Source organism: Argiope bruennichi, chromosome 7 (assembly GCF_947563725.1).
Source record: "Argiope bruennichi chromosome 7, qqArgBrue1.1, whole genome shotgun sequence".
NCBI classification, from domain to species: domain Eukaryota; kingdom Metazoa; phylum Arthropoda; class Arachnida; order Araneae; family Araneidae; genus Argiope; species Argiope bruennichi.
Genome location: NC_079157.1, coordinates 38,206,235 through 38,233,869, shown reverse-complemented (window position 1 = coordinate 38,233,869; position 27,635 = coordinate 38,206,235). Strand labels below are relative to the sequence as shown.

The window sequence follows — 27,635 nt, the reverse complement described above, 5'->3', positions numbered from 1 at the left end:
GACCTCGATTTTTTTAAGTATGCTGAAATGAAGAAATGACAAAATAGTTTGTTTTTGTAAGTTTAGTATACATCATAGATTGTCAGTAAAATCGTATCTTGAATCAGCGATCTTCTATTATCAAAACATGTCGCCAATCACCATGCCATAGTGACGCCAAAACGAATAAAAAGAAATTAAATTTATGCAAATGAACTCAGTAAGATTAAACGGTCAGAACTATTTTTATTGGTTAGATTATATTAAGAACAATTTAAAAGGGTCTAATCGGGTGCCTTTTTCACCTTTTATGGTTTTACTGTCTGTTGTTTTGCGATATGTAGCGAGGTTATAGTTTGTTTCATATGAAGCTGGTTGACTTACTTTTTGTTAAAGTATGCTATGCACGTGCATCTATCATCTTGTGCCCAGAATCTCAAATAACCTTAGTCTATTGGTAAGCTACTTCATAAAATGTTTTAATTGTAACGGATTTTGAATTTGAAGACTTATTTTATGAGTTTTTAAACTTTTCTTCTGTACTTATCGTTTTACGCTTTCAAATGTTTGTATGATTGTTGTAGTACCTTAATATTAACAAGATGTACGACACTTGGTGGAAGACACTGCTTTGAAAAATTACTTCTATTTATGAAGTGGAAATTTCTTGGTTGTAATCAACTAATAATGCATGTACGGGGAGGATGAACTCCTGAATGTGTGTTCATGTTGCAATGTGTTAAGACACTAAGCGAATAATCCGATTGTGTAGCAACGTTGATTCGGAAACCTCGCAGCTCGTTTTTTCAATGAGTGAAGATAAATCCATAAGTTTCATTCGTGGTGTCGGTTAAGAAATTAATCATCCCGCTTACTGCATTTTGCGAGGGCTTTCAAAAATTCTAACCGCTCTCGTAATGAATAAAAATCGGATTTGGTAATTTGTCTTAAAATATTTAAAGTCTTTCAGATGGGCTATAAATTGTACCCTATTCATTTAAGCCATGAACTGCAAGTAGATGCATCTGTTGAAGATGTGCATTGCAAAGGTATCTGCAACTGGAACTAGTGCTTTTCATGCTTACTACAACAGTTGCCGGAATCGATGGTAAAGTAGGTACGAAAGGAACATTAATAAAATTCAATCTCGTTCCTCTGCGTAGCAGGTTGTTATAAGACGTAGCAGGTTGTTATAAGACGTAGCAGGTTGTTATAAGACGTAGCAGGTTGTTATAAGACGTAGCAGGTTGTTATAAGACGTAGCAGGTTGTTATAAGACGTAGCAGGTTGTTATAAGACGTAGCAGGTTGTTATAAGACGTAGCAGGTTGTTATAAGACGTAGCAGGTTGTTATAAGACGTAGCAGGTTGTTATAAGACGTAGCAGGTTGTTATAAGACGTAGCAGGTTGTTATAAGACGTAGCAGGTTGTTATAAGACGTAGCAGGTTGTTATAAGACGTAGCAGGTTGTTATAAGACGTAGCAGGTTGTTATAAGACGTAGCAGGTTGTTATAAGACGTAGCAGGTTGTTATAAGACGTAGCAGGTTGTTATAAGACGTAGCAGGTTGTTATAAGACGTAGCAGGTTGTTATAAGACGTAGCAGGTTGTTATAAGACGTAGCAGGTTGTTATAAGACGTAGCAGGTTGTTATAAGACGTAGCAGGTTGTTATAAGACGTAGCAGGTTGTTATAAGACGTAGCAGGTTGTTATAAGACGTAGCAGGTTGTTATAAGACGTAGCAGGTTGTTATAAGACGTAGCAGGTTGTTATAAGACGTAGCAGGTTGTTATAAGACGTAGCAGGTTGTTATAAGACGTAGCAGGTTGTTATAAGACGTAGCAGGTTGTTATAAGACGTAGCAGGTTGTTATAAGACGTAGCAGGTTGTTATAAGACGTAGCAGGTTGTTATAAGACGTAGCAGGTTGTTATAAGACGTAGCAGGTTGTTATAAGACGTAGCAGGTTGTTATAAGACGTAGCAGGTTGTTATAAGACGTAGCAGGTTGTTATAAGACGTAGCAGGTTGTTATAAGACGTAGCAGGTTGTTATAAGACGTAGCAGGTTGTTATAAGACGTAGCAGGTTGTTATAAGACGTAGCAGGTTGTTATAAGACGTAGCAGGTTGTTATAAGACGTAGCAGGTTGTTATAAGACGTAGCAGGTTGTTATAAGACGTAGCAGGTTGTTATAAGACGTAGCAGGTTGTTATAAGACGTAGCAGGTTGTTATAAGACGTAGCAGGTTGTTATAAGACGTAGCAGGTTGTTATAAGACGTAGCAGGTTGTTATAAGACGTAGCAGGTTGTTATAAGACGTAGCAGGTTGTTATAAGACGTAGCAGGTTGTTATAAGACGTAGCAGGTTGTTATAAGACGTAGCAGGTTGTTATAAGACGTAGCAGGTTGTTATAAGACGTAGCAGGTTGTTATAAGACGTAGCAGGTTGTTATAAGACGTAGCAGGTTGTTATAAGACGTAGCAGGTTGTTATAAGACGTAGCAGGTTGTTATAAGACGTAGCAGGTTGTTATAAGACGTAGCAGGTTGTTATAAGACGTAGCAGGTTGTTATAAGACGTAGCAGGTTGTTATAAGACGTAGCAGGTTGTTATAAGACGTAGCAGGTTGTTATAAGACGTAGCAGGTTGTTATAAGACGTAGCAGGTTGTTATAAGACGTAGCAGGTTGTTATAAGACGTAGCAGGTTGTTATAAGACGTAGCAGGTTGTTATAAGACGTAGCAGGTTGTTATAAGACGTAGCAGGTTGTTATAAGACGTAGCAGGTTGTTATAAGACGTAGCAGGTTGTTATAAGACGTAGCAGGTTGTTATAAGACGTAGCAGGTTGTTATAAGACGTAGCAGGTTGTTATAAGACGTAGCAGGTTGTTATAAGACGTAGCAGGTTGTTATAAGACGTAGCAGGTTGTTATAAGACGTAGCAGGTTGTTATAAGACGTAGCAGGTTGTTATAAGACGTAGCAGGTTGTTATAAGACGTAGCAGGTTGTTATAAGACGTAGCAGGTTGTTATAAGACGTAGCAGGTTGTTATAAGACGTAGCAGGTTGTTATAAGACGTAGCAGGTTGTTATAAGACGTAGCAGGTTGTTATAAGACGTAGCAGGTTGTTATAAGACGTAGCAGGTTGTTATAAGACGTAGCAGGTTGTTATAAGACGTAGCAGGTTGTTATAAGACGTAGCAGGTTGTTATAAGACGTAGCAGGTTGTTATAAGACGTAGCAGGTTGTTATAAGACGTAGCAGGTTGTTATAAGACGTAGCAGGTTGTTATAAGACGTAGCAGGTTGTTATAAGACGTAGCAGGTTGTTATAAGACGTAGCAGGTTGTTATAAGACGTAGCAGGTTGTTATAAGACGTAGCAGGTTGTTATAAGACGTAGCAGGTTGTTATAAGACGTAGCAGGTTGTTATAAGACGTAGCAGGTTGTTATAAGACGTAGCAGGTTGTTATAAGACGTAGCAGGTTGTTATAAGACGTAGCAGGTTGTTATAAGACGTAGCAGGTTGTTATAAGACGTAGCAGGTTGTTATAAGACGTAGCAGGTTGTTATAAGACGTAGCAGGTTGTTATAAGACGTAGCAGGTTGTTATAAGACGTAGCAGGTTGTTATAAGACGTAGCAGGTTGTTATAAGACGTAGCAGGTTGTTATAAGACGTAGCAGGTTGTTATAAGACGTAGCAGGTTGTTATAAGACGTAGCAGGTTGTTATAAGACGTAGCAGGTTGTTATAAGACGTAGCAGGTTGTTATAAGACGTAGCAGGTTGTTATAAGACGTAGCAGGTTGTTATAAGACGTAGCAGGTTGTTATAAGACGTAGCAGGTTGTTATAAGACGTAGCAGGTTGTTATAAGACGTAGCAGGTTGTTATAAGACGTAGCAGGTTGTTATAAGACGTAGCAGGTTGTTATAAGACGTAGCAGGTTGTTATAAGACGTAGCAGGTTGTTATAAGACGTAGCAGGTTGTTATAAGACGTAGCAGGTTGTTATAAGACGTAGCAGGTTGTTATAAGACGTAGATGAAATTTCCATCGTGTTTTGAGCCCTGTAAATTTGTTAAGATAACTATTGAACATAAGTTTATTTTATGTCTTCGAGAAGTGAATTCAATGTTGCTATCCGTTTTTATTGAAAATATCTTAACTTTGTCTACAAACACAATTTCGATGACTTGAATCATACCCAAAATAAAATAAGAAATTCTAGTGTAATATTTAAGTAGAAATTGCTGACATGTAGTCTTTACTTCTCCTTTTACAGAAACTTCGAATAAATGGCTTGCTTATATTGATGAAGAGTGCCTGTAACCTACCATTGTACACGCAATTCCTGAATGAGTATTGCCTAGGCAGCTCACTTATGAAGAAATGGAAGGAGGCGATGAATTTCTAATCTATAAGACGAAATTAAGTGGATTTGCTCCCAAGGTAAGAAATTAATCATAATTTTGTTAAATTGAATACCTCAGAATTCAGGAAATTAAAATTTGAAATATCTTGCATATCCTGAAAAGAATTTAAGTACTTGGAGAGGCAACCATTCAACTTTCTATCCGAAATATTTACACATATTAAAGTACGATTAACACTAGACTATGACATGTATACCAAAAGCATTAAAAGCTGTACAGTTCTTCTAAATGAATGGGGCTATTCGAAGGATTAAAGAATCCCTTTATTTCAATCTGTACAGTCGTCTATGAAATTGGTGCACCTTTAACTTTGTTTATTATTGCATCCTTCACGATTATAGTCGATAAAAATGACTCGAGTGACAAGTCATTTTTATCGACTATAATTGTAACTGACCAAGTTCGTTAACTATTTCGACACTTTCAACATTCCGGCTATCAATTTCTTTATTGAATCGATTTGTGATAAAATTAACCAATCCAATTTTATGGAATTCTGATGCATTTTTAGAGCCATAGGATTTTAAAAAATGAAGCTTCCAATGCTAAATGAATCTTGTGAACTTTTGGCGATAACTCGTAAATTTATGTGTAAAATTTTTCACTCCTCTAACGTAAATCTTATTTCAGTCATGCAATAAGAAACTAATTAAATTAGGAACACCAATTTATTATTTTTAAATATGTGAAGAATAATTCGAGAAAAAATGAATTGTAACATAGCAAAACTTTTAAATAAGAGCAAAGCTTGCATGCTGAGAAGCCGGAAACCAAAAAGTTGTGCTCATGCCCCAGTTTTCGAAATATTCACAAATTGTAAATTTCTCACAGTGGATTTGCAACGCTCACTTTTTGAGGGACCGTGTATTAACTTTGTTACTGGATCTACCTTTTACGAAGCACAGCTGCAATATTATAATGGCCGTTAAACATTAAATTTTCAAATCAAACGATTTTATTTAGTTCTGCTATAAAGTTTTCCCACTTTGATAACATAAAATTAAATCGCAGAACACATTGGCTGTTGGAATTTTTGCTCTTTACCGGCTATCGTCTGCAAGTAGATAACCGAAAAAATTCGTACCATTTCTTAACGTTTAGTAAATTAACAATAAAATAATGAATTAGAACATCGTTTACTTAATACTATGTACTCGTTCATAAATTTCTTTAATTAGGCGAGAATATTTTCAAAATATCCTTAATGATTCCCCCGTAGTTGTAAAATCTCCTTTTTGTAATTTCATTTTTGAATAAACATTGCTTTCAAACTTCTAGTTTGAGATAGTAGTAAGATAATGTGCTTGTTTCAATTTATTTGTTTTTATCTTGATTGCAGTAGCCGTTGCATAACAATGTCCATCACTCAGTCATTCTTGCTGCAACTTACAGTAGTAAACTAAATAAATCTTCAATCCAACTAAGTCTCCCCTAGAAAAGTACAGCCTCTTTAATAAAAGCTGATAATTGCACTGGCTTAAAATATCTTTGCGAAGCTTTCATTTCTCAAATCAGTGACTGTTTCGTGGGAAAATGAGTTGAACAATGCATTTCATAAAAACCTAGATTCATGTAATTTCTTAAGATGGGATCAATTAAAAAAAATCTAAATGATTTGATTTTAAAAGTAAATACTTCAATATTTAAATATTTTGAGGAAAATAATCGTATCAACGATAATTCTGATTTGTGTTTATTCCTCCGAAATTCCCATGATAAAAACCGCTAGAAGTGCTAATTTCTATTAACAAGTAACTTAAAATACGATCATCGGTCGGTCGGTTGTTTAGGAGTTTTCAACAAACGAAATTCGGAACACCTTGAACTCTCAATTTTGAAACAAAAGTTGACACGCATGACGACCTACTGTATCAAATTATTAAATATCCATTTCCGTAATGGACAATTTAAATTAATCCGATCAACTGAATTCGCATAGTTAACTCAACAATCCCTTAAGCCACTTCTATCGACAATTTTGTTATTTATTATCGTTTCTGCACAAAGCTAGAGCTATTCCACTTTTCATGACTGTCCAAGAGTTTATTACTAAAATGTCATACTGTGGAACTTGATAGATTGGAAATATTCCGTATTCTAGCAAAAGGATTCGAGACTTTTAATTCATGAAAGTGTATCTATATGCCGCAATATAATTATCTTCTCGTGGATAATTAACCAACCTTTTATCATAGGCAGTTTGAAGTAGAGAAATCTCATTTTTTAATATATTGTTAAGGAAATTCACCAACATTCCTCTTAATGAGGGGTTAAAAGGAACTAAAACTAGAAGCAAATACGAGATTCAGTATAAGGATGACCAAAATTTCATTACTCTTATGAAGTTGAAAGAAACAAAGTTGGTTTCAGTATTCATCATTGGCGTACGATTTCAGCGAGGTGCAATTTTGTATTGCAATTAGGAATTGAATAATTTGTTATGCAAAAAATATGTTGAAAGTATAAGCACCGAATCGATCCTTTTTAGAAAACTAATTTATAATAAACGCTTCATTCCTGCATTTGCTGAAATGCACTACTCCCGATCATTAACTCTCCTCCAGCATTCTTTCCTTTGCTTAATCTACAATTAACCTAATAACACATCTCGTAAAATAATTTTTTGTAATTGAAAAATTTTCATGCATTAATTTAGAGATGAGTAAATCAAATAGTGGCAACTTTCAAGATGGAAGCCTTTGGTTTCTGTTTTTGCAGAAAGAAATCCGGGCTAACTGAAATGTTTCGCCTCTCCGGATCGGAATTGAAACGTACAAAGAATGTATTAACAATTAACGAACTTCAAGCGTCCGTTATCTATGCAATTTGAAACAAATATTGTCTATAAAATTCAGCTGCTTTACATACTATTGCAATTTAAATTTTTTTACAACTATTGGCTGAATGCAATAACTTTCCAAAGGATAAATTCTTTTTAACTTAGTTAGTGAAAAAAATCTTGGTCATTATCTTGGTCAAAATCTTAGATTAATCATTAACTTAGATCCTTAAAAATCGCTAATTTTTTTCGGTAAAGCAAGGGCAAATTGTAAATCAAAAGCAATGTTGAAATCAAAATGATAAAGATGCAAAAATAAATACGCCAATGCTTAGTCCTTCATATAAATATTACGTTTTCAGTCGACGATTTACCACTTACTTTCTGTAATCGGATCATATTTTAAGGAATTTGAATTGTTTGCTTTAATTTATGACATTGCTGTGTATGACTTGTCTGAAACTTCGGTACGCTCATTCATATTCATGAACCATATCTTTTTTTTTTCAGGACTCCTGATATCGACTTCAGCTTGAAAATCTGGATGTTCAGCCTTGTGTAAGTTAATCTCCAAATTTAACCTCAAGGAAACTTCAATGCTCTGGAAACCAAACTGCTTGCTGGAAGGTAGTGTCGGATATTGAAGTAACTTGTATTATTTGACTTTGTAAATGGCACAGTATTTTGCTTAATTGTAGTGCCTTGATGTAGATGAACCTATATACATGAAATCTCAAGTTCTTGGTAAACTGACTCCTATCTATAAAAGTGCCTCTTGTTATGTTCGATTTAAAATTAGCTTTAACTTATGATAAATAATTCTATATCAAACAAGGGAACTTCAAGGTGAATCAATTTTAAAATTCTTGGCTAATTTGAATTGATAAATTAATCGGAAATTTTAACTTATTTTGAATTTGATTGAAGGAAACGGACAATAAGACTTCTATGACGGTAAATACTGACATAAACTCTCCTTCCCTGTTTTTCGACTGTTAAAATGGGCATTTTCACCTGCAAATAATAAATGCCAATCTACGAGCGGTATATCAATCCTCCAAGTGTAACAGTATGATTATTAGTATACTTTACATATAATTCGGCGGTCAGGTTGGTCATTCCGTCAGTATAAATATTAAAGCGAGTGAAGATTTAAGACTAGCTCGATATGCTATCAGTTTGGCTCTAATTCGTTCGGTTTGGTACAACGCTGAAATTTTGTAGGTAAAATCATCTAATAGGCTAGTTGGTCTCTACATACAAAGCTCTTTAAATTACTTCAATCAACATTAGCATTTTCCTTCTTTCTTTACCAAGCCTCTCAAATATTCAGTACCAAATGTAAATCTAGAAATTCCGATCTCTTTTAAATCAACCCAATCACGCCTTGATCTGTCCTAGGTTTAACATGTATTGGAAATATTTACCCTATTGACATCTCCAGCAGATCTTACCGATAAGATGAAGTTTAAGTAAACAAAGTTTGTAATGTTTCTAATCAAACGTTTATGAAGTCTGATCTTTATTGTTAATGAAAATTCCTCAAGCCATTAAAAATGGAAAGCACCTTTAAAACGAGTGTGCATACAAAAGTCGGTACAAAGTATTCTTAAATCGAAGTCTTCAAATTAAAATTTTTAATATCTTGATTTCTGTCGGGAATATTAGCCCATTAACAATCGTGGCTTAGCTCGGCTGTCTAATAAAGACTAAAATAAACCGAATGAGTATCCTTAATTCCTCGAATAAAACTGTAATAAAGAAACTTGAAATGTAGGATTTTGATCGGGAACAATAGAATTAATCGAATTCGGTAGGGATATAAAGGATTGGGGTCGATGCTAATGTCAAAAGTAGAAATTGCATTTAACTGGTTTATTCCAGATGGTTGAAATCGGATGGGGCTTGGAGATGGAGGTTAACACGTTAAATACTGGTCCCTGTTTACTTTCCGTCTAGGCTGTTTGGGACCGGCTGTCTAAACGGAAAGTATCGGTCCCCAGGGAATCGGTCATTAACGTGTTAATGACGAATTAGGTCAGTAGGCAATTTTGAAAAGCGAGTGTAGCGATCACTTTGGATTGGGAAGGGGGCATTTCATTTGCTTCAAGTGACTAAAATTTCAAGTGTCCAAGTGAGTTTATAGGGATTTGTACTTAAAATATTGGCAGCGATCACAAATTGAATCGGAGATTAGAGTTGCTAGTAGATCTGAAGTCTTGAACGTTAATTTGCGTTGTCAGGCTTTATGAATAGCAATATTAACTGTGAAGAAAACGTTACTGGCCGACTGTTATTCGTGAAATGGTTTTCTGTAGTAGTGAACAGTTAAATGAATAACATTTAATTACCTTTCAACCAAAAATTCAAATACATACTGACATATAGTTTCGCGGCCTTTTCACTGGATTCAAATTTAGGTTTCGGATGTCGAATCATTCAACAAATATTTGATTCTATATAATTTTATAAATTCAAATTCGGTTGCCTTTTTAAAAGTTATATAATGGTTTAAGGAAACGTAAAAGTAAAATGTTAAAATCAAAGTTTCAAAATTTCCCACTTCATTATTTTTCTGGTGCTTTCTGTAGATAAATGGTGCGTTCTTAGCAGTACGTTTAAATGTGGCTCTCTCCTTAGTCTTGAATTTAATTTAGATTCCAACATTACAAATTTGCTGTTGTCACACCAATGTTTATCAGCTAGCTTCAGTTACTTCAAATTCCTTTAAACTGAATAGAACATTAGATAAAATAGCGATGGTAAGCAGGGTTGCCCTAATTTGGAACCACTCTTCTAACTTTCAAAGTATTTAATCGCAGCATGTTGTATAAAATATGAATGTTTTTCTACAAAGATTAACATAATTCTTATGTTTAGATGAATATATCGTTTAGAATGAAACAATTCCATCAATAGAAAACTTAAGCTTGAATTTTAGAGGGCTTCCCTAAAATAACCCATTCTGTAACGTACTCTGTTGTAATAAATAAATTTTAAGCTGAAATCGCTTTTTTAAATTGTCCATTTCATTCAAATCTGAAATTTTGATTGCTTTCGTTTAATGTTTCAATAAAATTAAACGGCTGTTTTTCTGAACTTTTTTAAATGATTATCTTCAAGAAATTTATTGTGAACACAATAAATTGCTCTTTTATCGTGTTTATATCGGTGACTTGCGAGCCAATATCCTTAACCCTAGTATTATCTTTAATAAATTTAGACTACATATTAACTAGGCCCAGCCTTGAAGTTCCCTAACCGTTTTAAGACTTTTATTCTTGTAGACTTGTACGATTTTAATCGTGCAATTACTACTGACTGTTCTATCATATGTTGAAATTGTTACGCATTGTCTGAAATGCGAATTCATGGCACTAGATTTTTACGAGTGTTGGATGGAAGGCTTTAAATTACATAAGTAGTCAACATTTTCTTATTTTTGACTTGTAACTTTCTCTGTATTAAATTTTAATTGTGTATTGATACTAAGTATATCCGTCTCCAGGCTGGATGGTGTATGCCGATAGTATTTAAAATTTAATCGCAAATACTAAAATTAAATATTACACTATATTTTTCAAGAGATTAGCAAGTTTCAAATCACTTCAAAATTAATTCGCAAGTACGAACTAGATTTATAATTGGTTTCTAAATTTTAAACCTTTAGGTTTTTCATGCCGAAGTAATATTTTTAAATCTTAAAGCTGTCGGCTCCATTTTTCTCAATGTTTTTAATATTCCATGCCAATTGCATAACAAACGACTTTAAATGATAGAATATGCAATATTTTGTAAGGGCTAGTTGAGTTTTATTAAATTCTGGTGACGTTTAAATATCGTTAGAAATTAAGTAGCATCTCAATTAGTCCAATTAAAATGATTTCAGTTCAGTCTTCCAATGTAATAAAAAAAAAAAACAGTGGTTAGCCAACCATAATACTGTCGAAATCGTTGAAGAAAATAACGCCAACAGCATCGATTAATCCCAAATTTGGTATCGAATTTTATAAGATACACAAAGAACCCTGAAACTTAAATATTTTTAATCTTAATGAAAGGCTTTTACTTGGAGTATGCCAATATTAGTGCAATAGGAAATTGCAATATATTTTAAAGTTGTTTAATGATCTAAATCTCTACTTTAACTACTTATTTGGAGATTGTAGTTTAATGTTTTGACTCAAGCTATCCTGAAGAAACTGATCCTGTAATATTCAAGAATTTTAGACTAGAAAATCTATTTATATTAATCTGGAAGGTCTCAACCAGGCAAGTCTGTTATGTTCAATTACTCTTGTGAACATCGTAAATTTAGCGATAAATTCCGAGGTTCCAATATAGGATGTAATTTTTCTATTGAATGATTATTATAATAAGCATTCGAGCATAAGATGAACCTAACGGAATTCAACTGAAGGCGGACCGCAACTTCGCCGGCAAGTTAACGGTCCACCTTCTGCTTCAGCAAACGAATGAAGAGTTTTGATCGTGATGCTTGGCCAACATCGTGATCAAAACCAAACAAAATTGAATTCGGTCATTTCAGTAGAAACAAATAAAAGTTTACCTGTAAAATATATCCAGTTTTGAAATGTAAAACTTATCAAATAGTACAAGAATTCTGAATTCTTTCAATGAGATTGGAATATTGCAAGAAAGGAATTCAAGATGAAACGAAGAGTTGAGTTTATCGTACACCATAATTTTAGGTGATGTCCAAGTTTAAATTTCTAGCAAGAGCTATAATTAGTGTTGAACAGAATTTGCCTGGTTGATATTTGCGAAAACTTTTAACTTGCCTAACACTTTCATCTCAATTAGCACCGTTAGCTCTAATTTTCAACTAGATATCTTATCGAAAGTAAGGCTTAATATTTCTGGCTAGGCATATTTTCATCTAAACTAGCAGATTTTATGAAACTAGCCAATTCTTTAAATTGGTTTGGATTTTTAACAAAGTCTAATGATTGACTATTTACGTAATAGCTAATGTGTACTATAGCCTTAAGTATTCAAATTTTAATCAAAATAAAGTTTAAAATTCGAAGTAATTTTCTAGCTTAAGTTGGGTTAAGTTTGACAACCTCGGTTATAGAATATTCTTCAAATTAGGCTTTGAAAGAAAACTCGATCCACTTGGTAAATATCCTTTTCTTTCCCATTTTGATCTCAAATGCAAAATGATTGTTCAAATATCTAGAAAAACTATTGAACTGCAGTATTAGGCTTTTGGGCGATTTTTGAATGTAAATTACCAAGGCGATGAGATTTGGAAGCGGTCAATATTGTTAATTTTTGACTTAATGCTCAAGTTTGCATATAAATGAGAGAAACTCATTAATTCTATATTTAGAGAGGATGCTATAATTTAATAATGTTATAATTATAACTTTAAAATGCTACAACTTGTTCTAATATTGGTTTGGGATTTAAATTCGTTAGTTGCCTTCTTAAGAATTTTAATTAGTGAAGACTGCCAGTAGCTGTGCTAGCCGGTTATTTGCAGTCATCTGAATTCCTGCTGACATTTTGAATTCGATGCCTGATCAGCATCGAAGTTGAAATGTTTGGGAACTTGAAACTTATGATTAAGCAAGCATAAAATTTGGAAGAAACTAAATTTTGATAGGACGAATGCGGTAACAGAAGTCTAGAATGATAAGCTAATTCTTGCATTTCGAGAATAAAATGATCTAGTATATTTGACAATACATTATTGTTCCTCAATTCAAATTTGCGATAAAAACTAAATCTGCTCCGCTAGTATTTTGTATTTAGATTCTAATAAGAATTTTAAACGCGGAAGCGCTTTCCAAGCCATTGGCTTGAATGGCATTGTTCATGCGATCACTCTCTTTATAGAAATTGTATAAGGCGGTTTTCCTGTGGGAATTTCCAGGTTTTAAAAATTTTTAACATTTCTCCTTAACTTCATTTAAATTACAGTAAATGAAGTTTTCTCGGTTATGATAGAAAGGAACAAATCTGTTTTAATTAACTTTGTCTTATTGGTGGTAGAATTTCCCAACTGCAGTCATTAAGGGTGGCATTCCGAAATGCACTTGGTTTCTTTTAACAGGACTTTTCGATGAAATCTAAATGTGAAAACTGCGTCTATGAAAGAAATTAAAATTTTGTTTTTGCCAGAATAGGATTTTTCTAATATTCTGCTTTCAGCACTTAGCCAAACTGCTCTTCAATACACTACTGCAATTTAAATTAATCCTTTCAAAGTAAGGTAACTTTTGGTTCAATTTAACTAATTAATCGAGCAAAACGTAGGGTCCCGATATTAACATTAAAAAATCCATTTGCCTCGAATTGTCAATGTAAATATTTAAAAATATAATTTTTTTTCTCTTGCAAAGGCAACAGCGCCTGTAGTAATTCAGAATTTCGTAACCGAAATCTTTCGCCTCTCGGTAAGAACTTTGGCATTCTCTAAACTGAAACAATAGGTGAAGATTTTAATTTACAAAATACACCCTCCAGCCTCTTATAATAACTAAGGTCTATATAATACAATACAGCTTAGTTTGAAGTTTGATTAAATATTTCCAAACATTGTCTTTAAGGTTACTATTAATGTGATGCAATTTGCTTTAAACGAGTCTGAAGATTAAACTGAAATGTATGAATTTTAGCATAATTTAAATTGTCTTTTGCTTATTTAAGTAAATTTTAAATGCTACTTTGCTTTTTCTGATAATGTTGATTTTCATAAATTTAATCTACTATCAAGAATTTGGTTCTTAAACGATTTGTATTTTCTGAGTGTGCAATCATTACGAATGCAGGAAACTTGTACTTTATGCTCATTAAGAAAATTCACTGTATTGATCATTTCACAAATTTACAGATTTGCTTGTTAAAGTAAAATTTCAATCAACCATACCAACAGCTTTAAATGCGTCTTGCGAAGACTCGCAATTTCGTTCATTCTAATTGTGACTATGGCTTGTTGTACGAAAAATGTTTGCTTATGAATTTTTACCTGTTAAATAAAAAGACCTGTAGCTGTTATCATCTTATCTATACTGTGCTTATAGTTTTTAAGCTTTAATATAATATCTGGTTATGTTTTTGGCTGTATACGTCTAACTTTGTATTTAACAATGGAAATTCTCGTAATTGATTTTCAATTTAAACGTTCAACTTCTGTGAATTTTTGTAGAGTGTAATCTTTTCGAATGTTTTAACCTTTTTCATGTGCATAATAGTGTGACCAATGAATTGATATATGCATTCCTTGCTTGAAATGCTGTAAATATAACAATTAATAAACTCGATTCCTCGCAGTTTCGACATCTTATTTGTTCAATATCCTTTGTCAATTTTTAGTTGTCCTCAAAGAAACGTATTGCTATAATTCATGTAGCCAATGTTCCGGTATTCGGAATTGAGCAAGCTCTTCGGTTATTCAGTTGATCCCAGTCTCGTATAGATTAAAATGCGTCAAAGCTTTGTAGTATATGTTTATGCATTTCGTGAACTAGTTGTTGGATAAATTTTTATGAATCGGTTTTTTAAGATCCAAAGCGTTGAACCTCTCTGTTGGCACATATCAGGGTTGCTGGAAAGTGGCTTTCGTACGAAAAATTTTCATGTTATGAATTTTTTAAATGATTACTAGAGTTTCTAAGAAGCAAAATGGAAAATTCGCATTAGGGTCATTAAGAGGGCCAACTGATGAGCAATTGCCTTTTATTCTTGAATCTTATACAAGTTTGTAGATAAGTTTGCGAAAATAATTGCTTAGGACGCCGATTTTATTTGCCTATTAGAATTTCTGCAACTATGCGAGGCTTTATTTCCTTAACAATTTCTATTTGCGTCTGAATGTTAACAGGTAAAACATTCACTTTAGTGTTTTTATTCAGTCGCGTTTGTAAGCATTTGAATATGTCAGCGCAATGTGTTTTGGTATCCACTTTATATTGGATTGTATAAATATTAAATCCTATTTGATCAATGAATGACTTGATGTAAGAACCGGTAGACTCCCCACTAAATATTTCTTTAGTTAATAAAATGGATTTTATTCAAATATAACTGAATTGATTTCTAATCCGAAACATTTTAAGCCTCAGCCGTCTAATATTAAATATATTGTGTACAATTCTATTCGAAGCTGATTCGTATTTGTTCAATTGAAGAAACTTATTTTAATTCTAATCATCACTGAATTAAATAGAAATGATGCGAACTATATATCTCGGAATTTTTTAAATCGCAACTTTTAAAATTTTCTGCACAATTATTATACAGCAATCGCATTACACCATATTTCTTATGCGAATTTGTCAATTTTTAGAGCTTGCTAATCTCATTTAAACAACTCGTCTTCAAAACTTAAATCATTTGCCTTAAACGTGCAAATCTGCAGGAACAGAATGAATTCAACTCTTTACAAAAACAAAGATGGGAACTGCACTTGCTTTTGAGGCATACAATTATAAATGTAACTTTGGATTAGTGAATTGTATGTATTTTCGTAAAATGTGGCCATAGAACGCGCACTTAGAGATCTTTCCCTTACTTTTGCCCTGAAAATGTTGCATAATTCTAAAATGGCTATTCAGGTGATGAGATGCTGTTCACACAATGGTTGCTGCATTACTATTGTTTCTTAACTGTACAGAAATATTCAATTGGATGCTTCTATTCTGTACCCTTTACTAAAGCCTCCTCATTGCAATCGAATGAGGATATTAAGACTCAATCGTAGCTTTAAATGTATTAAAATAAGGAACTCGCTGAGTGTGTTCCCGTCTTGATTTTTCTCATAAACGTCTTCAATGGAACCCAATTAATGTTCACTTGAATCTTATACTCGATCAAAGGTGTTGATTTTGCCGACTGTAGATTCTGACTTTTTAATTGTAAACGTAATTCATAAGTCTTTAAATTAATTTAGTCTGAAATGTGAGGATGTAGGGTTTATCAATTAGACGAACTTCCTGTCATTGTAAATTTAATTTAGAGTAAATAACAATGTTTAATCCAATTTTATATATATATAATCTACAGTTATAGTGATTTTCTGAGATTGTTAAATCTCAATGCAATGTTTGAGTTATGATCGCTTACATATTGACGGGGACAAATTCCTACTGGAGGCCTTCAAACATTTTGTAAATGGTGGAAAATAAAGGCCGTATAATGAACGCATTCATACAACGTATTTTTGGGGTCGCGGTGGCCTGAATTGAAGAACTTGTAAGATGTCTTAATATTTCGGAACCAAATTAATTTATACAAATTTTTTGTACGGAATCGCACACTTGGTTATTAAAAATGGATCCAATCGTAATACTTTCCTTTCAAATGCTAATCTCTCGGATTTATTCAAAGATATTGAAGTCATTGATGAAGATGCTGAAGATATTAATGGAAATTGGATTGGATTCTAGATCATCTTGGTCAAAAGCTTCAATGATTCTTGGGTTAATCACCGACAAAAAATGATAATCTATTAATCTAGAAGGAAAATAAATTAGCCTTTAGGGGCCGAGGTGGTCTGGTGGTAAGGTCTCGACTTCAGAGCCGGTAGGTTTCAGGTTTGAGACCAGATTCCACCGAAGAACCATCGTTTAAGCAGGTCTGGTGCACGTTAAATGCGCCGGGGCCAAACGTCCTCCCACTGGTATGGTGTAGAATTTTGGAGAGGAGTTGTGCCAGCTCAGGTGTCGACCTCGTCATCTGACCTCGGTTCAAAATTACGAACTATCCCTAGTGTTGCTTTAAAACAAGACATTAATATAACTAAACTGACTGTATTACATATTAAGAAGTGCTCATGTGTGAAATTTTGAAAAGAAAAATAGGAGCGCACAAACTTAACCAAGTTAGAAAAATTTTTAGAAAAGCAACCCCTTCTGGCTTTTATCTAATACTAGCTGCCTTTGGCGACCAGCCGATTCGCCAGTATTAATGATCGCTAAAATTTTCGATTAAATATTTTATGTAAGTTAGTCCCTTAATAGCATTTCTGCAACAAATTTTTAAGCTTCAGAATTTGATAGTTATATAATTTAGTAATACTATTATGTAGGTCTTAAACAGTTCTGCTCATTGTACCATTTATCTTTCTCTTTAATTTCCTGTCCGTGTCCATAAAATTTCAACTTTAAATTAGAATGAAAATGTTAAACTGCAATTGATATAAAAATATTTTTTACAAAAACCAATTCTTTTTTTTTAATATGAAAACTGAAAATAGTGGTCCGGCATTGAAGTATGTGCACTGCAGAATAATTTTCGTAATTTATATAATATCTTAAATAATTATTCAACAAAAATTTCCCTTGGTCCCTTAATAGCCTTTCTGCAACAATTTGAATTCATCGTAAAATTCAGCTTTTAGTTTAACTTTCAAAATATATAAATGGTGTAAATAAAAATATCTTATTTCAGTCAATAAATGTATTTATGAAAAAATTATGAAGTTTACATTTTACAGTCCTTATCTGTTCTTAGGAATCATATTCTGCAAAATATTTTGAACTTAAATTTTTAAATAAACCAATGAACGTTTCTATCTTCTGAGATTAAATATGACCGATTTATGAAGTTTTTATTCATCAATTTTTGAACAATCAACGTTTTCATAATCATAGGCCAAACACTGTCGAAAGAACCTGGTAGAAGACTGGCGTATTTTCTTTGAGACGGTTGTCTAAAATCTTCAGTTTTTATAGAAGAGTAATATTCAAATTTCATAAGTTAGTCAATTTTAGTGACTAATTTAGCTGATTGGAGTTCAACGGTTTTTATTTAAAATATTGGTAACTCAAAAATATTTTATTAAAAATGATTCAAAGGGCAGAGCACCTATGTGAAAATTTAAAATTCGTAATTCATCGGAGTATTTATTGATTCAAGTTACATAAAATATAATTTAGTTCATTTAAACTATTTTATTAGCAGATGTATGCCACAAATTAGCTTATGGGCGGTGATGAGAGCGTTTATCCTATCCGGAATGTTTAAGGTTCGAGACCCAATTCCACCGAAGAACCGTCGTGTAAACGAGTCTGTTGCACATTGAATTTGTTGGGGCCAAACGTCCTCCTGTTGCTGTGGTGTGGAATTTTGGAGAGGAGTGTGGTAGCTTGGGTGTCGTCCTCGTCGTCTGACCGCGGTTCAAAATTACTCTAGTCGTTCCAAAATTGCTCCAAATAGTGTTGCTTTGAAACGGGACGTTAGTGTAACTAAACTAAGCCTCTCACGAACACATTATGCTGAAAGAACACATTCTTCATGTACGTATACGACTGACAAACACGATATTACATGTGTCACTCTAAAATCTTTTTTTTATTTATTATCTGGTAATATACAAAAAAATATCATAATTGACAACAAATTTTGAGGAAACTCCCAAGTTTTAAAGCTTTTTGAGCTGGTTTAGTTTAGTTATATTAACGTCCCGTTTTAAAGCAACATTAGGGCTATTGTGGGACGGATTTCATAATTTAGAATCGCGATCAGATGAAGAGGACGACACTTGAGCTGACACCCCTTTTTCCAAAAGTATGTTTCTGCAATCATAGTTGTCGATGAACATGATACCTCAAAAGCGCTTTGAAGTAATAGGAAAGAATTTAGTTTTGATTTACACCAAATTATTTTCAATTTTGAAAAAAATCCGTTTAAAGGAAGTCTTTCATCTGCATGTTCGAGTACAAATGAACTCGAAAACTATAAAAATTTAATGAAATAGTGAGATAAAATGTGGTACACATGGTTGGCATCTAAAATGTAATTTATTATCAAATTTTAAATGATATCCATTAAGGGATCGACTATCTGTCTGCAATTGCAATTTTGGTCTGCAATTTTGCATGCATATAAATGCAACAATTCCAAAATGTAACGACTTAGATTACTGAAATTTAGCTCACGGATTTGGAATCTAAAGTATAGATTCAAATAAAATTTGGAACCAAATTTGTCAAATGGATGAACTGTTGTTTGTCTGTATTTTCACATACGTATAAATGCGATGACTCAAAAATGCAATGACCTAAATAAATAAAGAAAATTGGATCTTGTGGCTACAATTGTGATCTTGTGGCTACAATTACAGTTTTTTATCAAATTGATTTGTGTCGGTTGGAAAAAAGTTGTCCAAAACACACATTCGATTTTCTAGTACTTGTGTATTAATCGCAAATTAGCAACTGATTAAAGATCTCTTGATAAATTCCATAAAAACACAAGCTTCACATCAAAAATCAATTTTTTTTTTCTAGATATTGCTCGACAATGGCATGTAGTTTTTCTTTAGTATGATATGAAGCATACACTCATGCATGAATATTAAAATCTAAGCACCAATGATGTTCACAGTTTTATGCGGAAGAAGGAAATAAATTCTTTGCTAAGGAGTATAGAGGAAGTTTCGTGAAAAATCACTCCCGCTGATTTAAAACTCAATTGCGAGAGACAAGTTTAAATATCGTAGAAGTTTTGTTCCCTTAGAAAAGAAAATATTAAATTTATGCTAAAATTAATCAGTTGTTATTTTCCACTTGTTAAGACAAAGAACTAATACCGTAATTAAGAACAAAATACAAGATTAAATAAAGAATAAATATGTAAAAAATTAATAAAAAATAAAATTAATTTAATTAAAAATAATTAATCAATTAAAAATAAAATAAAGAATAAATAAATAAGCTAATAATAAAATAAAATTAATAAGCAATAAATAAATAATTCAGGAATAAAATAAAATTAATAAAGAATAAATAATTAAAAACTAACGAATAAAAAATAAATGAATAATTAAAAATAAAATAAAATTAATAACGAATAAATGAATATTTAAAAATAAAATAAAAGGAGCAATAAATATATAAATCATGAATAAAATAAAATAAAGAATAAATATATAAATAAAGAATAAAAATATAAATAAAGAATAAAAAATCAATAAAGAATAAATAATTAATTCAAGAATAAAATAAAATTAGTAATAAATAAATAAGAAATTAAAATAAGGAATAGATGAATAAAATCAAGAATACATTCTATGTATTTTAAATGAATTCGAATCTTTTTGTCTTTAAAATAAAGTAAGCCATAAATGCAGAGTGATGTTTGGGTGAGAAATGTAGCGCAAAATGGTACAAGTACTCAAAAATAAAAACGACAATCCGGAGAGAACGGTAGAAAAAAAAAGTTGATTTGTTGTATTAGAGAATATATTGAAATGGTATATGCAATGGTTTGAACACAAATAAGTGGTAAGCAATTAATGCAATTGAAATGAATTCATATAATTATTTAAAATTAGAGTATAATATGGATAGTAAACTTGTTTCTCTTGTAAAAATTGCAAAAAAATTTAACAAAATGGCAGCTATTCTCATTCTGTTATGAGCTAGAATTTTTACTTTGTGGCTTTGCCAGTTACGGAAGGGAAAACTCCATGTTTCATTTGTGGTGAAAATAAATGACGTCAATGAAATGATTTTTAAACATATTAGAACCAGTTTCCTGTTTCTACATCCACATAGAAAGTTGGTGAAAATCTGTGGGAAAGAATTAGGCATCGTGAGATTATTTTGTGTAAGAGGGTTTTCGCATATGGATAATTTGTAAAAGATATGAAGCCACATTTAAGATAAATTTTATACACTAAAAAAAAAACGATTTTTTTTTATCCTAATAAATTAGGGGAAATTTCATTTTCGGAAAGCAGAATGTGAAAATTCGTTTTTAAAATATAGTTAACAGGAATCTCTTGTAATTAAATGATATAATGAATTCTTTTAAGAAAATTTTACAGCCCCTCCGTCCTTTTTCTAATGTCGGCATTTATAAATAACATTCCTTTTATTGCTATCTTAGGAAATTTCATATTGTTATATTTACAAGCATTATTTTTCTTTTATACCAACTTTTTAAAATTTTGAGCTGTAGTATATTTTTAGGAGGCTAATTATAATGAAAAATACCAATTATTTTTTAAAATTTTAAGTTTCATGTTATATATTTTTTATTTCCAATTTGATATGTAATCATTGAACATTTAACCACATGTAATGCTAACTTTGGATGATTTTACTTTTGTAAATAATTGTTATAAAGAAGACAAATGCTCTAGAAGAAAATCTATTTTTTATACGTCCTGAATTTTATAACAGATGTATTATTTACTTGGAAAAAATCCTCTTTAATTACAGCTCTTATTTTAACTATTTTCATTGTCCGTAACGTCTCATTTCCTTTAACTGTAACATTATATTTCTCAAAAACATTTTTAAATTCTGTCTTGGACTAGTTAAATAAAACAAAAAAAGATAAAAAAAAATAGACTTATTTTAAGAAACGTTTTATCATAAAAATTTAAATTAAAGTATTAAAATCAAGTTCACGATTTTGACGAATCTCCACGTTTTAGAACTTTCTGAGTTCGAAAAACTTATTTTTGGAAAAGCCCATCTATCTGTCCAACTGTGAAAAATATAACTCAACAACGCTCTGAGCTAGGTGGTCGAAATTTGGTATATGGTCTTTACACTAAATTTTCAGATTTCTATCAAATTTTGTGTAAAATCAGTTCAGTGGGAACTCATTCGTTCGGCTGTTCGAATATAAGTTAACAAAATAACCACAAAAAAATTTTTTAATGAAATCTACTATCTTAAATTTCAAGTTATCATGTGAGAACATTATTATTTTTTAAGTTATTATTTGTCTTAACTAATTTAAGTCATTAACCAGTTTAAACCGGTTTGAAATAATCACGAGACTTTTTTATCGGTCTCTCTCTCTCTCTCTCTCTCTCTATATATATATATATATATATATATATATATATATATATTATAAATTTTTTTAAACATTCACTTTCAATTTTTCTAGCTGGCAAACAAAATTTTGGAGCTCGTCCGATTTTGAGATGAAAAAAAATCCATCGTTTTTCTAAATATCGAATCATGCTTAATCTGATAGTCTCGTGATTGTTTCAAACCGGTTTAAACTGGTTAAAGACTTAAATTAAGTAAGACAATTCATAATAATTCAAAGAATGTATAATTTGGAAATCAAATTGTAACTGTGGTTGGCGATAAATCGCCAAAGGTGACAAATTTCTGGATCATTTTCTAATAACTTCATTTTAATTAGTTGAAATTATCCATGAACCAATAATATTTATCGATTCAACAAACAATATTTTAACTCATTTGGTTTATTTTTAAAAAACGTCCCGTGAGTTTCCAAAGGAAATATTACAACAGCAGACGATAGATAATTCAAAAGCTATACTGTGAAAGCCGACTCCAAAATAAAACTACATTAGCAGACGATAGATGTTTCAATAGCTATACTGGGAAAGCCGACTCCAAAATAAAATTACATTAGCAGACGATAGATGTTTCAATAGCTATACTGGGAAAGCCGACTCCAAAATAAAATTACATTAGCAGACGATAGATGTTTCAAAAGCTATACTGTGAAAGCCGACTCCAAAATAAAAAAAAGGATAATTTGTTGCATACACATTTTGAAGCTTCAACAATCTGTTGCCTTTAAATCGCTTCGAAAACCTCAAGCCAAAACAGTATCATGTTCTCAAATGATAATAAAGAGAGCTAGATTATTTTAAGCCAAATCCAACAATAAGTTGTTGATTGTTTGTAAGTCTATATTTTCACAAGTATGGAAACATGATAAATCAAAAACAAGTGACATAAATATATTTAAAAAATGGTTTCAGATTTAATTTAATAAGGAAGGAATTTTCCATTCATTTTCTAAGGAAATGAATGGAAAATATAGAATCACTTCTTCATGCTTGTTATATGCCATTTGACATGAAATTTCTATGTTGATGTGTCTGTTATAGCTATTACAATTCTTTATTTTAATTTAAAATAGAAAATAGTTGCAAGGTTATGTTTTGATGCATGAAGTTTTATAGTACAAAATCCAATATAAAAACCATATAGAACAAAATAAATTTTTATTTATTTCATGCAAAACATAAAATCAGTTTCAAAATGATCATGTAAAATGAAAAATAAAATAATGAACCATTATAAAAATATAAAATAAATAATGGTATAAAATTCATGAATACATAATGGTATAAATTTTTATTGGTTTTAAAAAAGGTCAAAAGATTAACATGCAGACCTTTGCCACGAAACATTGATAAGATCACTGCCATTGTTCTAAAATAACACAATCATTAGGCAATCAAAAGTTGAGTATTCCATAGGAATTCGAAAAACAGTTGAGAACAATTAATATTAACAGGTAATTCTGAAAGAAATTAAGAAATGAAAATAACTAGTAGAAATGAAAATTTGTGTATATATAAAACTCTAAAGTACGTGCCACAAAAATCGAGCTTATTACTAACTTTCGAATGGCAAGTAAGTAATCTTGGTGCGACAAGATTAACATACGATTTTTAACCAAGTACGTCTATCGTCCAAAACTCTTTACATGTCTGCAAATTTAGATGTGTACCAGAAATGCTCATAAAAGGCTCAAAACGGCAATAAAAAAATTGTCACGATTATATTTGGCGAGAAATCGCCCGAAACGTTTTCAGTTTTGCCGTCCGTATCTTAAATCTAACCGTAAACGTAGTCTAACCGTAATTATCTATGAAAATTGGTACTCATATCTTTCAAAACAATTATCATATAATTTTTTTTGTATTATCTTAATACTAAACAAAATTTCCTTTTTTAATTATGTAATTTTCGTGCAATTTTTCATTTAACTTTAATAATATTTTTAGTTCAACTTGATACTCTATCTAAAATAATGTTTTTAAATGTTATGATAGAATTCAAATTCTCCGTGAAAACATCGAAACCCGGATTTTGCCAATCATTTAATCAGTTGTAGGATTTTCATTTCCACTTTTATTTCGTAATATATTCGTACACTTTGCAATCTGTAGTTATCTTAGCGGACAAACTGGTCGCCAAAGGCGGCTAGTTTTAAGAAAGCTATGAGCCAAAGTGCGTGTTTTAAACATGCCAATTTCAAAATTTGTCTAGAGATCCATTAAAAATTTCCTTTAAGCTGAAAAAAGTAGTTAAATAATGGCCTATCTTCAACATAACATTCTGATTTCCCTTTCCAGTTATTCTCTAAAATGTATCTTAATAGCCACAAAGCCAGACATATCAACAACAAATTAAAATTTAAAGACTTTTTTCCGCATATAATGTATGGCATAAGAATGCTTTATTAGATTTAACCTCCTGACTTTCAACTCTTGTTAATGATCTTATAACTAGTGTTTAGTTTTGGACCTTTGGGGCATTGAAGAACAACCACTAACTGCCAAGGTTAGGCCCCAAAAAAACTCGCTTTTGTAGTTACGTCAGAAGAACGAGTGAAAGGCTTTTTCTTCCATATCCATTGCTTGTTCCTAAGTGATTGCTTGCTTACACCGATGATAATTCTACAGAGTGAAGCATTCTGAGAGTCTTATTTCGCAAGCATGATGCCACCCCTGCCATTCTGGCTGAAGGGTACGACACCCGAAATCGAAAGGGTAGCCCGGGAAGAGCTTGGTGAAACTGCAGAAGTTAGACAAAGAAGTTTGAAAGAAATTAAAGTGCTTATTAATGGTCAGTTTAAATTTCATGCAATCTTTTCGTTTAATTTCATAAATTATTTCATTATAAGCCAACCAAATTGGTTTTTTTTTTTGGTTTTTTTTTGCATAGTTTTCTATTTTTTTAAAAAAATTAGCCCACACTTTTTAGACCATATATTACTTGTTTATAAATTTTAATTCTTTGAAACAAATCCAATTAAAATATTGTAAATTTACTTTCTACTTTAATATAATTATTAATTAATTTGCATTATTCTATTTTATTATTATTTGAAATTGATATTTTTAACTGTCCAGATTGTGTTATTATTGAAAAGAAATATCCATATATGCAAATTTATAATTATTTATAATTTAAATCATTATTTTTTTAAAACCTTTTCAATGCCGTTAACAAATCAATTCATCAAAAATGATTGGCAGAATGAAATGTCAAATGTAGCTTGAAGGTAACACGATAAATGAACGGAAGAAAAATAAGAAACGAAACTGCTTAGTTTAAATTTTCTATTTTTTTTTCCTGTTAATTAAATTTAACTGTCATGAGGTTCAATTGTTCAGTCTCTGTAATTTACAACAAAACTTATTTCTATTCGTTTTACATAATCATATTTGATTTTTTTACAGCCGTTTTAAAGAAACCTATCGAAGTTGTTTTTCCTGTTTAATCTAAGTAAGAATTACTAACAAAATGATTTAGATGTTATATTGATCAAAACGTTCAGTGATCGATTAGTTTAAAAAAAACTATTTTAATTAATAAAACTTTAAATTATTTTTATTTTTTACTTTTTAAATAAATTGACTGTTTAAAAAATCATTGCATTTACATAGTTTTTCTTTCCAAAAATTATTAACTTATCGTCTGCGACTAGCTGGCAATTTTCTTGATATTAATTCTTTTTATAAAAGTAATAAAAATAATGCGAAACATAAAATGAATTGATAGCTAAATTTGCTGCAAAAATAAATTTTTATAAATTTTTAGAGATCTGTATGGTTATTTGGCATCAACGGAGTAATCTGTTTTTATTCCGTTAGAGATGATTTGAAAGAACTTAAATGGCTCGGATTCAACATAATATAGATACAGATAATTAGAGAAAGAATAATTTTAATTAATTAATCTTGTGAATGAATAATTTTTAAAGTATTTCACAAAGGATGTTTTTATGTTATAAAACTAATAATTTCGGTCTGTGAGGGTTAAGATAGTTGATACCTTTAGAACTAACTAATTATCTGTTTTATTTTTTACATTAAATGTAGCTTATATTCAAACCAATAAAAATAGATCGCCTACCTATTTTTTATTGCTAGTTATTCTTATTACTTACTCTTTTCAAAAGACTAAATACGTAAACCAGGAAAGAATGGTTTAATTTTTGTAACAAAAGGTACATTTATCATAAGTATAACAAATTTTTAAGATTGAATATCGTTTTATCTAGATTTCTTGGTATTGTTTAAAAAAACTTATCTAAAATAATGCTTCTTTTATCTAAAATGGCAATAATTAGTAATCCAATTGATGAGCAAGAAGTAATCCAAGTGAACAAGAAAATAATTGGAGGTTTTTACATTAGAGTTCAACAATATATATATATATATATATATATAATATATTAAAGTAGTTCCGTGGTCGAAGTGAAAAGGCACTATTGTAATTTTAAACATTGTTTTTAATTCTTCCCGGGAGGCGAACTCCCGGGCATCCTTCGACGACTTCCCAGGAGGCATAATTTATGTACAAGCAGAAGCGACGAGGCACGTCAACACAGAATGACACAAGAGAGCAAAGAGGAAAGAGTGAAAGAAATATTTATCCCCATGATTATATACTGTGAGATTCTCATAGGGATTTCTTTACACATGCCGATTTAGGTAAGAGAATTTTAGGGATCTTTTAAAAGAATGAGTTTTAATCAACCAATTTTTTATCTCTTCACTCGGAATTTGGGAACTTGTCGATTTCAGCAATTTTACAGAGCTTTTATTGCCTTAATTAAATAAAAAAAAGGTGGAATTGGAATCAGGAAATGAAAGTATATTTTAGAATGGTTAATATTGGCTAAATTAAGATAAAAATTAGGAAATTAATTAGGATTTAATTTAGATTTTGAGAACAGGAAATATTGAAAGTAGAAAAATAAATCCAAGTAGCCAAGCGCCTCATAAGACGAATAATTTTTGTATTTAAAGTTTTTCGATAGCTGTAATATCTTAAAAGTTAGGGACTGAAAAGCGATTTTCAAGCCTTAATGTTGACTATTTCTAACGTCAACAATTTATGTTGCCACATAATAACTTAGAAGTAAAGGAATCTCCCTTTGTCTTCCAGGTTTTTTTTCTCTATTTAAGATGGTAAATTCAATAATCTTTCGAATTAATACATCATTTAAAAAAAAAGCCAAGTGTATGCTTAAAAACCTATTTTGAAATATTTGTAATAAAGTTTCTATTTATTTATAGTCTATAGAACAACCAGAAAAAAAAGAAAATCGAAACTACTTTTCAAGCATTTTTATTCTTTCTTTTTTCGGATTCATTCTTAACAAAAACGTGTAATATGAGCGTGATTGTCTGTTGAAGACCAGTTTGTTACAGCTTGACTTTGCTGACCTTGATTTTATACCGTTGCTTCAGAACGTGATCAGTTTCATTTGTTTTGCGCGCTGCGGCAGGTCAAGGACTGTTCCAGTTTCACTTTTTCAAGGTGGAAGATGCCCTTTCATGTCGTCAATGCGTTCAAAAAAAAGAAAAAAAAAGCGATGACACTCTCACTTTAACAATGTTTAATAAACAACTTTCATAATGTGATTTCTTTAAAAGAACTT

At 31.3% G+C, this 27,635-nt stretch overlaps 1 protein-coding gene and 1 long non-coding RNA gene across 2 annotated transcripts in view; both read left to right on the top strand.

Moving 5' to 3' along the window:
• The first annotated feature begins 304 nt into the window (after positions 1–304).
• On the top strand, positions 305–9,546 carry LOC129976282 (uncharacterized). Its single transcript, XR_008785115.1, has 3 exons — positions 305–436; positions 4,264–4,430; positions 7,704–9,546. It is a non-coding gene; the product is annotated as an uncharacterized LOC129976282 (long non-coding RNA).
• A 15,069-nt stretch (positions 9,547–24,615) lies between these two features.
• LOC129976042 (alpha-tocopherol transfer protein-like) overlaps positions 24,616–27,635 on the top strand; it is a 28,513-nt gene continuing 25,493 nt past the window's right edge. The window contains exon 1 of the mRNA XM_056089391.1: positions 24,616–24,808. Coding sequence (XP_055945366.1) covers positions 24,679–24,808 — 130 coding nt within the window. The 5' untranslated portion in view covers positions 24,616–24,678. The remainder of the gene's footprint in view (positions 24,809–27,635) is intronic.